This window comes from Emydura macquarii, unplaced genomic scaffold, assembly GCF_026122565.2.
Source record: "Emydura macquarii macquarii isolate MOO-44397 ecotype Brisbane River unplaced genomic scaffold, CSIRO-AGI_Emac_v2 contig_2205, whole genome shotgun sequence".
In the NCBI taxonomy this organism is placed as follows: domain Eukaryota; kingdom Metazoa; phylum Chordata; order Testudines; family Chelidae; genus Emydura; species Emydura macquarii.
In genome coordinates this window covers 23,394,317-23,410,304 of record NW_027132342.1, presented here as the reverse complement: position 1 = coordinate 23,410,304, position 15,988 = coordinate 23,394,317, and the positions used below count along the sequence as shown (strand labels likewise).

The 15,988-nt window shown below is 39.9% G+C and overlaps 1 protein-coding gene across 3 annotated transcripts in view; it reads right to left on the bottom strand.

Moving 5' to 3' along the window:
- The window catches only part of ANKS1B (ankyrin repeat and sterile alpha motif domain containing 1B), a 736,922-nt gene that overhangs the window by 561,945 nt on the left and 158,989 nt on the right, over nucleotides 1-15,988 (bottom strand). For 2 of the 3 annotated variants that reach the window (XM_067559741.1, XM_067559742.1), the window contains exons 7-9: nucleotides 11,611-11,631; nucleotides 9,482-9,583; nucleotides 6,564-6,739 (exon numbers count right to left, since the gene is read on the bottom strand). In XM_067559741.1, the coding sequence (XP_067415842.1) occupies nucleotides 6,564-6,739; nucleotides 9,482-9,583; nucleotides 11,611-11,631 (299 nt within the window). Of the gene's footprint in view, nucleotides 1-6,563; nucleotides 6,740-9,481; nucleotides 9,599-11,610; nucleotides 11,632-15,988 lie in introns of all 3 variants that reach the window. The other variant, XM_067559740.1, reaches the window with a different exon arrangement.

Below are 15,988 nucleotides of genomic sequence, written 5' to 3'. Positions count from 1 at the left end.
CTTAACACAGTAATAAAAAAAATTATAAGTTGAAAAATTGTTATATAAGATGGCTGCTTTTGTTCTTTAAAATACTGAGCCAGACTGCCATCTATTGGAAAATAAAGATTTTTAAAATTATTCTGTATCTAAGGAAATACACTAGAAACTAGGAAATCTCATTGTCAAAGGCTGTCATTGACAGTAATCTATTCAGTCATGCTTAAGATAGCCTTGATTTTCTCCTGAAAATAATGCTTGTACATGCAAAACCTGTTTACTTAGGCTGAGAACAGGGTGAAGGATTTGCCCCTATGTCTTTTTCTTCTCAAATTTTCATTACACATTTTCAAATAAGCATCAGTCCAGGGTTCCTTTCACTCCTTGCTGCTTAGTCAATTTCAATTATTCTTTGAACAATTTCTTCAGATACAAACATTGTGGTTTCTGGCAACTCATGGACTGAAGTGTCTTCACAGGGCAGTAAGAGAGTATAAAACCCTTCCAACTCACTTGTACAGTCATCCAGGGCTTACCTGGATGAAGAGTCTACACAGGGGATGGAGTGGGAGAGAAGTATACTCAACATGGTTGGAATGCCCCACTGTGAACAAATGGGCAGAAAGCTGTATGGAGTAAGTACTGTCATGACTTCACCCATCACTACACACAACACACAGAGAAGGGAGTATACTGTGTCTGGAAATAGGCCAACTCAACATACTACCCCACCCTTGAGCAACACAGGAGCTCAGGGGGAACTGTGATTCAGAAAGGAGCCTTGGAGTTACAATTTTTTTTTGGAATTCTTCCTGAAACGGCTCACTTACATAACATCCCACACTCACGGTTTCAAATAAAGGCTCAAAAGCAGACCGTTAACTAGGTGAACAGTGCTAGCAAGGAACTGTTAACCCACAACTTGCACTGTGGATATTTTTGAGGTAGATTAATTTAAATTAACAAATCAGTTATTTTAATACTTACTTTTTCTAATATTAAATCCAAAAAACTGCATCAAAAAAAATTTAAGGTTGCAAAGTCAAGCATACAAAGTTAGGAATTGCCAGAATTAAGGTCACCTGTGTAACTTTAATTTGGCCTCCTTGTGTGCATGCATTGTGATACAGTATTTAATTAAGAACAAAATTAGTCAAGAAACCAAAGGACATGAAGAGAAGAAATTCTTTAATTGCCTATACACCAGTGCTAGGAGCCTGGATAACAAACAAGAGGAATAGGAATTGTTCATTTATGAGTATAAATTCTATCTAGTTGGTATTACTGAAACCTGGTGGGATGATATGCACAATTGGACTGTTAAAATCAATGGTTATAACCTAATTATGAATGACTGAGTGGGAAAAAGGGATGGGGAGTGGCACTCTATGCAAAAAAAATGACATTACTTGTTTCTGAGTCACCAATAACTTCGAAGAAAATGATCTTGAATGCTTATGGATCAATGTCCTAACAGTAAAGCAGAAGATGAGGTACTATTTCGTGTCTGCTATAGACCACCAAATCACACTAGGGACTGCTTCCTTACACACCTAACTACACTATGTAGGAAAAAAAGCTGTGATCATGGGGGACTTCAATTTGAGTGACACATGCTGGAGGTCTCATCCTGCCAGTACTAAAATATCCTTGGAAATTCTAAACATAATAGATGACAACTTCCTAACTCAAAAAGTATTGCAACTAACATGGAGGAATTCTATATTAGACCTTGTCCTAACTGATAGAGGAACTGATCACAGAACTAAAAATTAATGGTACAAGTGATCATGACTTGATCACATTTATAATATGAAAACAGAATAAAGTCCAGACCATTAATATATATACTTGGTGCTTTAATAGGGACAATTTTACAAAATTGAAAATAATTATGAGCCAAATCAGCTGGGAGGAAGAATTTAATCAGAAAAATGTGAATGATAATTGGGACTCATCCCGTCTAACTAACTTGATACTTTTTTTTGATGAGAGTACAAATTTGGCTGATAAAGGTAACAATGGTGAAGTAATATACGCAGGCTTCTCTAAGGCATTTGACTTGGTACTGCATGACATTTTGTTTAAAAAAATAGATCAATATAAAATTAACATTGCACACATTACATGGATTAAAAACTGGCTAACTGATAGGTCTCAAAATTTAATTGTAAACAGGGAATCATCATTGAGGGGGGTATTTTTCCAGTGGCATCCTATAGGGGGCAGTTCCTGGTTCTATGCCATTTAACATTTTTATCAATGACCTGAAAGAAAACATATCAACTGATAAAGTTTTCAGCTGACACAAAAATTGGGGGAGTGGTACATAATAAAGAGGTTCAGATGAGTAGCCATGTTAGTATGTTTTTAGCAAAACAGCGAGAAACCCATGAAAGCTTTTGCCCAAATAAACATGTTAGTCTTTAAGGTGCCACAGGACTCTCCCTGTTCTTTTATAATAAAGAGGATAGGTCACTGATTCAGAACGGTTTGGATCAGTTGTAAAATGGGAGCAAGTAAACAATATGCATTTTAATGTGGTTAAATGTGTACATCTAGGAACAAAGAATGAAGGCCATACTTAAAGGATGGAGGACTCTATCATAGGAAGCAGTGATTCTTAAAAAGATTTGGAGGACATGGTAGACAATCAGCTGAACATGAGCTCCCACTGTGACGCTGTGGCCAAAAGGGCTAATGTGATCCTCGAGTAGGAAAAAAGCGGTTATTTTACCTCTGTGTTTGGCACTAGTGTGGCCACTGTTGGAATACTGTATCCAGTCTGCTGCTCATAATTTAGGGAGGATGTTGATAACTTGGAGAGGATTCAGAGAAGAGCCATAAGGATGATTAAAGCATTAGAAAACATGCCTTATAGTGACAGACTCAAAGAGCTCAATCTATTTAGTTTAACAAAGAGAAGGCTAAGGGGTGACTTGATTACAGTCTATAAATACCTACATGGAGAAACAATATTTAATAATGGGCACTTCAATCTAGCAGAGTTGAAGCTAGACAAATTGAGACAGGAAATAAGGCATACGTTTTTAATGGTGAGAGTCATTAAGCATTGGAACAATTCAACACAGTGGAGTCTCCATTACTGACCATTTTTAAATCAAGATTGGATGTTTTTCTAGAAGATATGCTCTAGGAATGTTCTCTGGCCTGATATATACAGGAGATCAGACTAAATGATCACAATGGTCTATTCTGGCCTTGGAATCCATGGATCTATGAACACTGGGAACAAAGTGCTCCCAGGCTGATTGGAAGCAAGGGAGAGACTGAATGGACTAAGTGGCCTGAAGACTCCTTATGAATTACAATTACCTGGCAATTACAGACCAGTAAACCTAAGTTCAGTACCAGGCAAACTGGTTTAAGTTATAGTAAAGAACAGAATTATCAGACACATAGATTAACATGATTTGCTGGAGAAGAATCAAGATGGGTTTTGTAAAGGGAAATCATGCCTCACCAATCGATTAGAATTCTTTGAGGGTGTCAACAAGCATGTGCACAAGGGTGATCCAGTTGATATAATGTACATGGACTTTCAGAAAGCCTTTGACAAGGTCTCACACAAAAGGTTCTTAAGCAAAGTAAGCAGGCATGGGATAAGAAGGAAGGTCTTCTCATGGATCAATAACTGGTTAAAACACAGGAAACCAAGAATAGGAATAAGTGATTAGTTTTCACAGTGGAGAGCGGTAAGCAGCAGTGTCTCACCAGGACCTGTGCTGGGACCTGTGCTTTTCAACATATTCATAAATGATCTGGAAAAGAGGGCTAACAGTGAGATAGCAACATTTGTAGATAATACTAAATTACTCAAGACAGTTATGTCCAAAGCTGACTGCAAAAGTTAAAAGGCATCTCATAAAACTGGGTGACTAGGCAACAAAACGTGAGATGAAATTCAATGTTGATAAGTGCAAAGTAATGCACTTTGGAAAACATAACCCCAACTATATATGCAAAATGACAGGGTCTAAATTAGCTATTACCACTCAAGAAAGATATATTGGAGTCATTGTGGATATTTTCCTGGAAACTTCTGCTCAACGTCCAGCAGCAGCCAAAAAAGCTAACAGAATGTTAGGAACCATTAGGAAAGGGATTGATAATAGGATAGAAAATATCATAATGCCACTAAATAAGTCTATGGTATGCCCACAACTTGAATACTGCAAGCAGTTTTGGTCACCCCATCTCATGGTAGATATATTAGAATTGGAAAAAGTACAGAGAAAGGCAAGAAAATTGACTAGGGGTATGAAACAGCTTCTATATGAGGAGGGATTACAAATACTGGGACTGTTCCTCTTTGGAAAAAAAGGAACTAAGGGGTGGGGGATATGATAGAAGTCTATACAATCAGGAATGGTTTGGAGAAATTGAATAGGAAAAAGTTATGTACCCCTTCACATAACACAAGAACCAGGGTCACTCAATGAAATTAATAGCCAGAAGGTTTAAAACAAACATAAGGAAGTACTTTTTCATACAGTGCACATTCAACCTGTGGAACTCTTTGCCAGGGGCTGTTGTGAAGGCCAAAAGTATAATTGGGCTCAAAAAAGGATTGGGTAGATCCATAGAGGATAAGTCCATCAATGGCTATTAGCCAAGATGGTCAGAGATGCAACCTCGTGCTCTGGGTGTCCCTAAACCTCGGACTGCCAGAAGTTGGGAGTGGAGGACAGGGGATGGATCATTTGATAACTGCCCTGTTCTGTTCATTCCCTCTGAAGCATCTGGCACTGGCAAGTCAGGAAACTGGGCTAGATGGACCATTGGTCTGACCAAGCATGACCATTCTTATGTTGTTATGAATCTGAAATGGAGCTATCAGCTGGAGAGAGGACAGAAGCCCATTAGGGTAAAGAGATTTCTCTCCACAGGAAACTGAAGCAGGGTAGTATGATAGAACAGCCCCTACCTCCCCCCAAAGCCTCTAGCCTCCAAGATATGATACTGTTTTATCAAATTACCCGATCAAAGGGGTACCACTGCCTAGTAATGTGAAAGAAAATCTGTTTCAGTATATTTTGTATTTATCTTTGTATTTACCACAGCTGTTAAAATTCATTTGAAAACATACATTTCAATATAGGGCCTGCAAATCTACAGTCCTTAGTCCTTACTGAAATAACATTCTCATTGACTTCAATAATTTTCCTGGGTGAGGATTGGAAAAAGACTATAGGATTTCTTCCACAATAATTAGTAATGAACTACAATTTTTAAAGGTCAAATTTTATTACTAGTTTAATTCACAAATGATCTTGATTAGATGAAATTTCAGTAAATATATTTGTCTAATTTACCATATTTTTTGCATGTTGCATGTAAAAAGCAGATTTTAAAGTACACAGGTATTTCTTACTCACTTTCCCCTTAACTTTGTATAGTTAAGCAAGATTTTTAATGTTAGATTAGAAGATTATATTGATTATATTTCCTGCAAGATGGTAACTGAAGGCCAGATTTACAAAGGTTTTTAGGTGCCTAAAGATGCAGACAGGCACATAATGAGATCTATGAAGTGCCTAAACAGGGTAGTAGGCATATAACTCACATTGACTTCAGTGAAGGAATTAAATATACTTTTGTAACTCCTACTAGGTTTGTCTACCTGCATCATTAGGCACTGAAATACTTTTGTAAATGTAGTCCTGACACCCCTGTACTGTAACATAGACAACAGCACAGAAGATTATTCAATTAGCTATGCTTTCCCCACGTCTATATAATATTCTTTTAGAAATGTATTATCTGAAGGTGGCAGCTGGCATTTTTGCCTTTAAGAACACAAATAGCCCAATTCAGCCACTTTATTCTATGAGTAGTCCCACTGATTTTACTCAGTGAGTAGGGTACAATTCAACATAAACAATGTCGCAGAATCAAGCTTAAAGGATGTGATCTTATTACTGTAAAATAAGGAACAATCCTGGAAATCTTTATTCACAAGAATAGTTCTATTTAAGTCAAATTCCTATCTAAGATTGTTGATGTCAAGGGCTACTAATGTCAATAAAGACTTACAGTTCCAGGCCCTATTCCTTTAATGCTATTAATCCCTTTGCATACCCATATATTTTTCATCCTGTATGAGGATGGAGTTGAAGATGCTCAGCATTTTACAGGATTGAGCACTTTGTGCATGGTCCTATGAGCACTTAGTACCAGGTATAATAGTTGAAAACATGAGTAGTCCCACTAACTTCAGTGGTATTGCTTACAGTAGAAAGCTCTGTGCTCTGATGAAACTGTTTGCAATATGCAGTCTTATGGGCTAGACTGTGAACCCTCTACTCACATTGGCGACCAGTTCTCAGCAAAATGATGCCATTAAAGCAATGAGAGTACTTGTGAGTAACAGCTCACCAATATAAGTAAGGGGTTTATAATCTGGTCCTATATGTTTAAGAGACACACACTATATGCTTTTACAGATGGTTAGATTTTTTATATCAGTCTTCTTTATATTACTTTTTCTTTAATTCTTGTATGTCCAATAAGTAATGTAAAATATAATTGAAAAAGTTCTCTTTATATCCCATCTTACTTACTATATTAAGTTTAGTTTGGCTTCCATTGCTCATAAATTCTTCTTCTTCTATCTTACTAAAATTGTCCAGATAGTGGTCTGATATTGTATGACACAGATCTTCAAAAGAATATTCCTTTTCTTGGCACAGTTTGATTTCATCTAAGAGCTTTGATAACTCTCCAGTCACAGCTTCACCTTTTAAAAGATAGATATAATTAGTCAGAATAATTAGAATTTATAGGGGATTTTTCTTGCTAAAAAGTAATGCAAAACTTCTGAATCTTGGAGTAGATATAATGGTACTACAGACGATTCCTTACATTGCATGCCTTATAGTCTACATCTTGACTCTTACATACGACCTCGAATAAAGGATAATGTAATGGTGCCTTCACTCCAATGGGAGCACTGAGAGGCATTCTACATCCTCCTGCTTTTCCCTGTACACTGTGTGCCACTGTGTATGGGACACTAACCATGACTCCACTGTCTCTCTGCCCTTTGAGCCTAAAAAACTGCAGCTAGTGAAGAATGCCAGGATCCATCTCTAGAAGGAGGAAGCTGCTATAACCACACAAAATGCTTTGTAGTGGCTACCTGTTTGTTTCTGTGAGCAATTAAGAAGTTGGCTAGATAAGACTTGCTGTTTGCCCTAGGATTAAATTCTTCGGGATTTGTGACAAGATATTTTCAGTGAAAAACACATAATACTAGAACCTGCTCCCTTCAGCAGTTCAAGTTTGGTGAGTTTCAGGGTATTGCAGGATTAAGAGTCCTGTTATTATATTTTTTACTTTGAAGATGTTATTATTCCTTTGTTAATGACTGTCTTTAGTGATGCAAGGTCCCAGCTGATAAGGCAATGGGCCCCATGAATTAATTAGGGCCAACCAGATTCTAATACCCTTACTCACACTGAGTAACACTTTATTCTGAAAGTAGTCATATTGAAATCAGTAGGATCTTTTACAGAGCAAGGTGCTGTTCAGCACGAGTAATAGTTTCAGAATCTGGCCCTAAATAAATGTCATCTGCACTATATGTACAAAATCATTGCCTTCAACGGTAAGGGCCAGATTGTAAATGATCATGGTAAGGGGCAACCCAAGAAATCTCCTTCACTTACCCAACTGTTTTCCTCAGCAGAAGGCACTTCACTCCCTGTGCTTTAGCTGAGAGCCAGCACTAAGCATAAGCAGACTAAGCAATTGCTTAGGGCCCCAGACAGCTCAAGGGGGCCCCTATTCACTTTTTTAGTATCTCTTGTGTGGAGGGAGCCTCCGATAATATTCCTGTTTAGGGCCCACATGGGCTATCACTGCCTCAGCTCTAGCTAGTACAAGGACTGCTCCCTCTTGGGGAGTAAGAAGCTTAAAAAGACAAACCTCTTCACTTTTCCCCTAGTCTACAGAGTGGTGCCAATGCACTGAGGAAGAGCAGTGTAATCCCTCCTAATGGATGGAGCAGTTAGTACACTGTCTGTATGCCTAAAGAAGCCTCAGAATGATTGCGCCTGCCTGATGTGTGTGCTTCCTGATGCAGCTCTGCAATGCCATGATCTAGATCTAATGATAATTTTAAAAAATACAACTAAGGGCCAAAGTTATGGCTGAGATTTTCAAAACCATCAAAGGAAGCTGTATGATAAATTCTCCCATTTGGCTTCGAAAATCCATGGACTTTCTATATTCAATACTCCCATTAACTTCAGTGGGATTTTTGTCCAAAAATTATGGGTAGAACATGGCTCAAAATCAGAATTTTTAATTTTTCACGTTTAGTTTTCTGATTAGAAAACAGAAGTTAATAAAAATGCATGTTGCAATAAAAAAATAAAAAATGCAAGTTAGAGAGATCACTATTAAAAAACATTTTAAAACCATGTCTCTGTGCCTTTTTTTAAAAAGTCCAGCTAAAGAAAACTAAACAAAAAAAATTAATCATATTTTCTTACATTATTCACACCCTGAATGCAGAAACAAGAAATGTAAGACTAAAATCTTACTATTAACAAGAAAGGAAACTTTATGCTTAAAATTTTAATAATTAATTTCAGGCCATATAGTATTTTTTTATAGGTTTTTTTTTGTTTTTTTTTTGGCAGGGTAAGAAAATAATAAAAGTGAAAAAATAAAACTTTATTGCCAGAGAGTACTTTGGAATTTCACATAGGGGAATTTTTCTTTTTTGGGGTGACAAGAGTCAATGCTTAGGGTTCCTTTTACCAGAGTAGTGGGGAGTATCTACAGCTAGGGTATTTCTAAACAGTGAGTGGGAGTGCACCATACATACGAAAGGTCTTCACTGTGAAGGGGGTAAGAGGAGTATAAATCTCTACTCCTATACAGGGACTGGCAGTACATAATCTGAGGGGAAAGCACCCAGGGACCACAGTGATGATCATGGTACAAGAAAGTCATGGTGTAAGAATTCTCTATGTGAAGAATGGGAGTGCAAGTGATCTCTGCTGGAGCAATGGGAGTGTAATAAAGGGAAAATTAACTGTATGGGACAGCAAGAATAAATTGTGTTGGGCATTTAAAGGGGAAGTGTCAGCAGAGCCCTGTGGCACACAGAGCATGTTTCTGTTATGCTTCAGTGTGAAAGTTGTACCTTAATATCAAACAAATTAAAAAACAGATAAGATAAACTCATTATAATGTATTATGGTCCATTAGTAGCTCTTCACTTCCTACATAACACACATTATGGTGTATATTATAAATATGAGAAAATCAGCTATTCTGTTTATTGGAGTGTGGAGTCAAGCTCATTAGTCTCCCTAAGAAATAAAGCTTCTCAATGTCAATATCTTCCTTTATTTCTTCTCTCTAACATATATTAGTATAAAATAAAATCTTAGTAGTAGTATAAAATATACTATTAGGGAGAGAATCTTTGGCATAGCTTCTGCAGTCATAAAACAGAAATATTTACTTTTAGTTGTACGGGATGGAGAAACTTCTGGGGATAAAATGCAAGACTGATGTTCTGCAACTGGGCATTCCTGTGTGGGTTCCTCCAAAATGGTTGCATTTCCTGTTTCTATGTATTCTGTAATTAAAAAGACACACACAACAACAACAACTCTTAAATGTATCATTTTTCCAAACACAAATATATCTCCTTTTTTTTTCCCATGAAAGGGTATTTCCATTTCTCACTTTCCCATGTACAATCATTCACAAATGACTGCTTTGCAGTGTTATTTATCTTCAATATTCTAAAGCTTCTTAATGGCCAGCCAGTCACCTCATTTAATTTGCTGAATATATTAAAACCTCATCTTAGAATTAATTGATTTTGGCTTCCACTCTACTCTACTATTATTGTTGAAGGACATTTTTCGGTTTTTGTTTTTTAAATTGGTATTTATTTTTATTAAAATAAGCTAATGAAGGTAAACATTTTGATATTGCTTATTAATACTTTGGAGATCAAATATACCATGTTATATGCACACACAACATCCTCCTAAACTTTATTTTAGCTGGCAGTCTAGAAAATACAGTATTCTAAAGGTTAACTCCTTGATTTGATCCATACTCTCTCCTCCTTCAAATCTCTCCCAAAGACTCAACTCTGCTGAAATGCTTATGAGAAATCAGCCAGTTTATTATAGCTAGGATGACGATCAAATGAAGCTAAATTTTATTTATTATAACAATGGTTTCTGCAAATGTACATATTGTATGTATTTAATTGTCTTAATACATGGTTGTACACTGCCTAGCACAATGAGATACTGATCCTGAATATGGCCTCTGTATGCTATTGTAATGCAAATATTAAATAAGAACAATAAATAAGTTAACTTGTGCTATTTTTCCTAACAGAGTGATTCAGTTCTTAGTTAGACAAAGATATTTTGACTACTAATTCTTTTGGTTTAATGTAATCTGCTTATGCAAACACGCTCTAATAACAAGAGGTAATAATAGCACATATTGTAACATACAGAAGAGAACCACAATAACTTAACTCACTGGTATCACTTGTAGTGTGGGCATTTATTTTAGCAATCAATAACTGGCTTACTTCCCTGAAAAAGAAATCTTCCCAGTTGTTTAATAGCCATGGTCAGTGACATGAAGTTTAATAATAATAAAATCCTACATTAAAAATAACCCTTTGAGGCAAAGACTGGGATTATCAAGGAAAGAGCGTATACCAAGTAAAGCATCTTAATTTTCAGAATTCTTTAAAGATTTTTACAAGTGTATGTTTCCTGGGTTACATTTTTAAACTCTCTTGACTGGCAACTGTCTCCTGGTTGGACTGACATATGTTTCCCTTTCTTTATAGAAAGAGGGTGTGATGGGATATATAAACGCCACACTGGACAACAAGGACCTGCTCTGGGCTCAGCCTGCCCTGCCCTGCCACACCTGCAAGAGATGCACAAACTGGAGAAGCTGTTAAAGAGAGCAGAACAGCTCACTTGTGGGTAGACCAGGGAAGAGAAAGGACATCTACCTTGCAGCTCCTGAGAAAAGGGCTGAGGGAAGACAGGTACTCTTCCCTCAACTGCCTGAAGGTCCCTGCCTGACGTAAGGAAGGACCTGTTTCTGTTATACCCAGAAAGGGAGGCATTTCCCCCTCTCCCCTACTAACCAGGTTTATTTGTGTTGTTTTCCTGTGTTTTATTTATGGACTACCCCAGAATGGGAGAGTCTTGGAACTATTCTGGCTAGAGGGTCAAGGCACAAGAGGAGGCAGTCGCCACCCCAAGAAGGAGAGAGCTACCATTCCATGCCTGGCTGTGCAGAAGTGCCAAGCAGTGAGCTGACCCCTTTCACAGCCTCCTGTTACAGATTGCAAACTTTGGACAATAGGGGGTGGTAGGAAATGGCCCAGAGAGGGCAGCTTTAAGGTGCTCCTGGGTGTCAGACCTTTGTGTTGCCCACACAGGGCCTGGGCCAGAGTCCAATGGAGTGGGAGGACCCAGGCTCCCCTCCCAACTCCATCCCCACCCCTGCATGTCAAAGGGCCTAAGGCCTGACCACTAAGCAACGTTCCTCACGAGTAAAGACTATCACAGGGAAACACAGCAAGCGACAATACACTCTGAAATCCATCTTGATAGTCTCTGAGTAGAAATACTAGATCCCTTAGATCTGTCCACAATGGAGATAAATAGTCTGGAAGACTTCCGAAATGATTTGGTCCTATCTAGATAGAAGACCAATGCTCTTCTAACATCTAAGGTATGGAAAGAAACTTCCTGTCCTGAGCTGTGTGGTTTCGGGGAAAAAAATGAGTCTCATTCAGATAAAATTTGGACAAGTCCTTAGGTAGGAATTTAGGGTGTTGACATAAGGAAACCTTGTCCTTGAAGAATACTGTAAAGGGAAGATCGGCCATCAATGTTTTGATTTCTCCAACTCTGAGAGCTGACATAATGGTTGTTTAAAAAGCAATCTTCCCAGACAAGTTCAGTAAGGAATAGGTCACCACTGATTAAAATAGGGATCTTGTGAGACCTCTGAGAACTAGATTAAGATCCCAGACTGAAGTGGGGGTCTTTATTTGAGGAAAGACGTTCCCCAGTCCTCTAATGAACCTTACAGTTGTAGGGTGAGAAAACATTGAGAACCCTTCAACTAGAGAAAGAAAAGCCTTTATCACAGCTAAATGAACTTTAAACAAGCTACTTGTTAAACCTGTTTTCTTCAGTTGTAGCAGATAATCCAAGATAAGCACAAGTGAAGAAGATTCAGGAGTGAGTCACTGATTTTCACATCAATAGTTAAATTTTTTTCACTTCTGAAGGTAAGTACTAGAGATAAATGCTTTCCTGCTGTTTAGAAATACCTGCTATACCTCTTCAGACAGGTAGATTCTATTCCCACAAACCATCAAAGAGCCATGCCTGGAAGCAGCAAATTTCTTGGTTGTGATGAATCACTTAGCTGACATCTTGACAGAGGAGACAAGGGATGCACAAAAGATTGATTGCTGGGACAAGGAAGCAATCAAAAGAAGTAAGGGTACCATGTTTGTTTTGGCCACGTTGGGACTATTAGGATAACCCTGGCTTTGTCCTACCTGATCTTGTTGATCACCCTTAGAATTAGAGGCATTGAGGAAAACATGAAATACAGGCCCTTCAACCAAGATAGAAGGGAGGGCACCCTGCAGGAAATGGAGGCCTTGATGCCCGCTTCTGAACAGAACAGATGACACTTCCTGTATGTGACAGTAGGGAAGAGGTCCAGTTCCAGGAACAACCATGTGTGGCGGGGTGCGCCTGTTCCGCCCTGTGGATCCTGCGCTTCACCGGCTACGCCAGTGGTGCGGCTGGGAGGAGAGTGAAGGAGGGGGACCCGGTCCCGCCCTCTGCCCCGGGCCCCCGACCCAGGGACCCTGTGAGGAGTGGTCTCACCCTACTTAGTCCCTGAGACCGACTACCTTCCCTGAGTCGCCTGGCCGTTGCCCCCCGGCCTGTAGCCTGCTCCCTGGTACCGGCGTGAAGGGTTGTTCAGCCTTCCCCGGCTGGAGCCTCTCCGTCTCGGTATGGTAGCGGCAGCAGATGATAGTCCCAAGCCCTGCAGCTACAGCTGCAGCAGGGCAGGGCAGCTCCGCTCCGCTTCTCTTTGCTCTGCGTTGCTTCGCTTTGCTCTGCCTCCTCTCCTCTGGCTGTTAATTCCCTTTCCGCCCTCTTGGCCTGCCTGAAATGGAGGCTTTTAACTGCTGGGGCAGCTTCTTTGATAGGCTCCAGGTGGCCTAACTGGCCCAATTGTCTTGAATTAGCCCCAGCTGGGTTACCCAGGGAAGAGGGCTTTATGGAGCCTGGGGCTAATATACATGCCTTCCAGCACTCTTTCATAGCCATGAGGTCTGGCCCTGTCACACATGTTAAAAATATGTCATCTAGTATTCACGGATCCAATTCCCATTTGTAGTCCTGGGAGAAGTGCCTGCTGAGAGCATTCACCATGGTGTTTTGCACTCTGGGAAGGTAGATTGTCACAATGTGAATGTGATGGACTATGCACCAATTCCATATCTTTACTGCTTCAGCACACAGAGAGGGATCTCTCTCTCTGCCTTGCCTGTTGATACAAAATATGCAGGCTATATTGTTTGTCATAATTTCGATAGACTTTCCTCTGATGATAAGATGAAAATGAAAACAGACATTCCTGATTGCCCTTTATTCGAATAGGCTGATATGAAGGCTGGCCTCTTGAGGTGACCAGATGCCCCGGATTTGCATGAGCATCAAGATGTGCCCCCAATCACAGCAGTGATGCAGTGATCAATGGTTCGGTGTCTAGTTGGCAGTTGGTAAAAAGGTGAGTGCCACAGCGGTCAGTCCTGGGGCCAGGTTTGTTCAATATCTTCATTAATGATCTGGAGGATGGAGTGGATTGTATCCTCAGCAAGTTTGCAGATGACACTAAACTGGGAGGAGTGGTAGATACGCTGAAGGGTAAGGATAGGATACAGAGTGACCTAGACAAAAAAGAAATCTGATGAGATTCAACAAGGATAAGTGCAGAATCCTGCACTTAAGAGGGAAGAATCCTATGCACTGCTACAGACTGGGGACCGACTAGCTAAGCAACAGTTATGCAGAAAAGGACCTGGGGGTTACAGTGGACAAGAAGCTGGATATGAGTCAATGGTGTGCGCTTGTTGCCAAGAAGGCTAATTGCATATTGGGCTGCATTAGTAGGAGCATTGCCAGCAGATCGAGGGAAGTGATTATTCCTCTCTATTCGGCACTGGTGAGGTCACATCTGGAGTATTGTGTACAGTTTTGGGCCCCCACACTACAGAAAGGATGTGGACAAATTGGAGAGAATCCAACGGAGGGCAACAAAAATGGTTAGGAGGCTGAAGCACATGACTTATGAGAAGAGGCTGAGGGAACTAGGCTTGTTTAGTCTGCAGAAGAGAAAAGTGAGGGGTGATTTGACAGCAGCCTTCAATTACCTGAAGGATGGTTCCAGGGAAGATGGAACTAGGCTTTCACAGTGGTGGCACATGACAGAACAAGAAGCAATGGTCTCAAGTTGCAGTGGGGGAGGTCTAGCTTGGATATTAGGAAAATCTTTTTACTGGGAAGGTGGTGAAACACTGGAATGGTTACCTAGGGAGGAATCTCCATCCTTAGAAGCTTTTAAGGCCTGACTTGACAAAGCCTTGGCTTGAATGATTTAGTTGGAGTATGTCCTGCTTTGAGCAGGGTGTTGGATTAGATAACCTCTTGAGGTCCCTTCCAACCCTAATATTCTATGATTCTATGATCTGTCACCATAGTCACTTTTGGCATCCGATGGAGAAATGGAATGCTGGCACCAATATTCAGGTGATCTTTCCACCCGTCTAGGGAATCTGTCACTTGGCAAGAAAGAGAAACTTGTTTGTCTAACGTGTGTGTGTTTGGCAAGTGGATGTTCTGAACCACCCCTGAAAATAGCGAAGGTGTAATCTTGCATGATCTGTGATGAAAGTGCAAGCTGCCATGTGAGCCAGGAGCTGGAGGCAGTTCCTCACTGAGGTTTGAGGGCTCCTTTGAATAGTTCTGACAAGGTTTGATAGGGTAATGAATCTGTGCATGAGAAGATAGCCCTGACAGACAGCAAATTCAAGGATGCCCCTATGAAATATATTTTCTGTACTGGGGTTAGGGTGGATTTCTCTATATTTATCTGGAGTCTTAATTGTGGAAACAAAGATAGGGCCCTTTGGTGGCTTGTTGACTGCCTCAACCACCAGAGAATTAGGCGGGAGATGGGAGAACACAAATGCAGAGTCCTTGGTGGGGATATAATATTTTTGTCAGACCTCTTCCAAGATGGGGTCTGCCAAACCATGTTAGCAGGAACAAGAAATGCCTCATTGGTCAGGAGGGCAACTCTGGTCAGTGTTACTGACTGGAGGATGTTCAATAAAAAATAGTTACTAACCTATTCTATAACTGTTGTTCTTTGAGATGTGTTCCCCATGTCCATTCCACTCTTGGTGTCTGTGCGCCCAGCTCATGGCCATTAGAAACCTTGGTCCTCAGTGGTACCTGTTGGGTGGCACAAGCTCCCTCTGCTAGTGTGTACCTCCGCATGCAGGTATAAATGGCAGAGCTATCCTTAGCCCACCTCAGTTCCTTCTTGCCATAATTATGATGTAGAGGAGTAGAAGGGCAGGTTGTGGAATGGACATGAGCAACACATCTCAAAGAACAACAATTAAGGCACAGGTTAATAACTGTTTTTACTTCTTTGAGTGATTGCACACATGTATTCCTCTCTTAGTTACTCACAAGCTATATAACAGGAGATGGGATCAGAGTTTATTTCAATAAAGATTGGAGAACAACTCATCCCATTCTAGCATTGTCTCTGAAGTCTTGAGCCACAGCACTGGCTCATAGTGGGAGGCAAACATATGGATTGAGGGCCAGATGGCTGCTTTACAAATATCTGCAATTAGAACTTG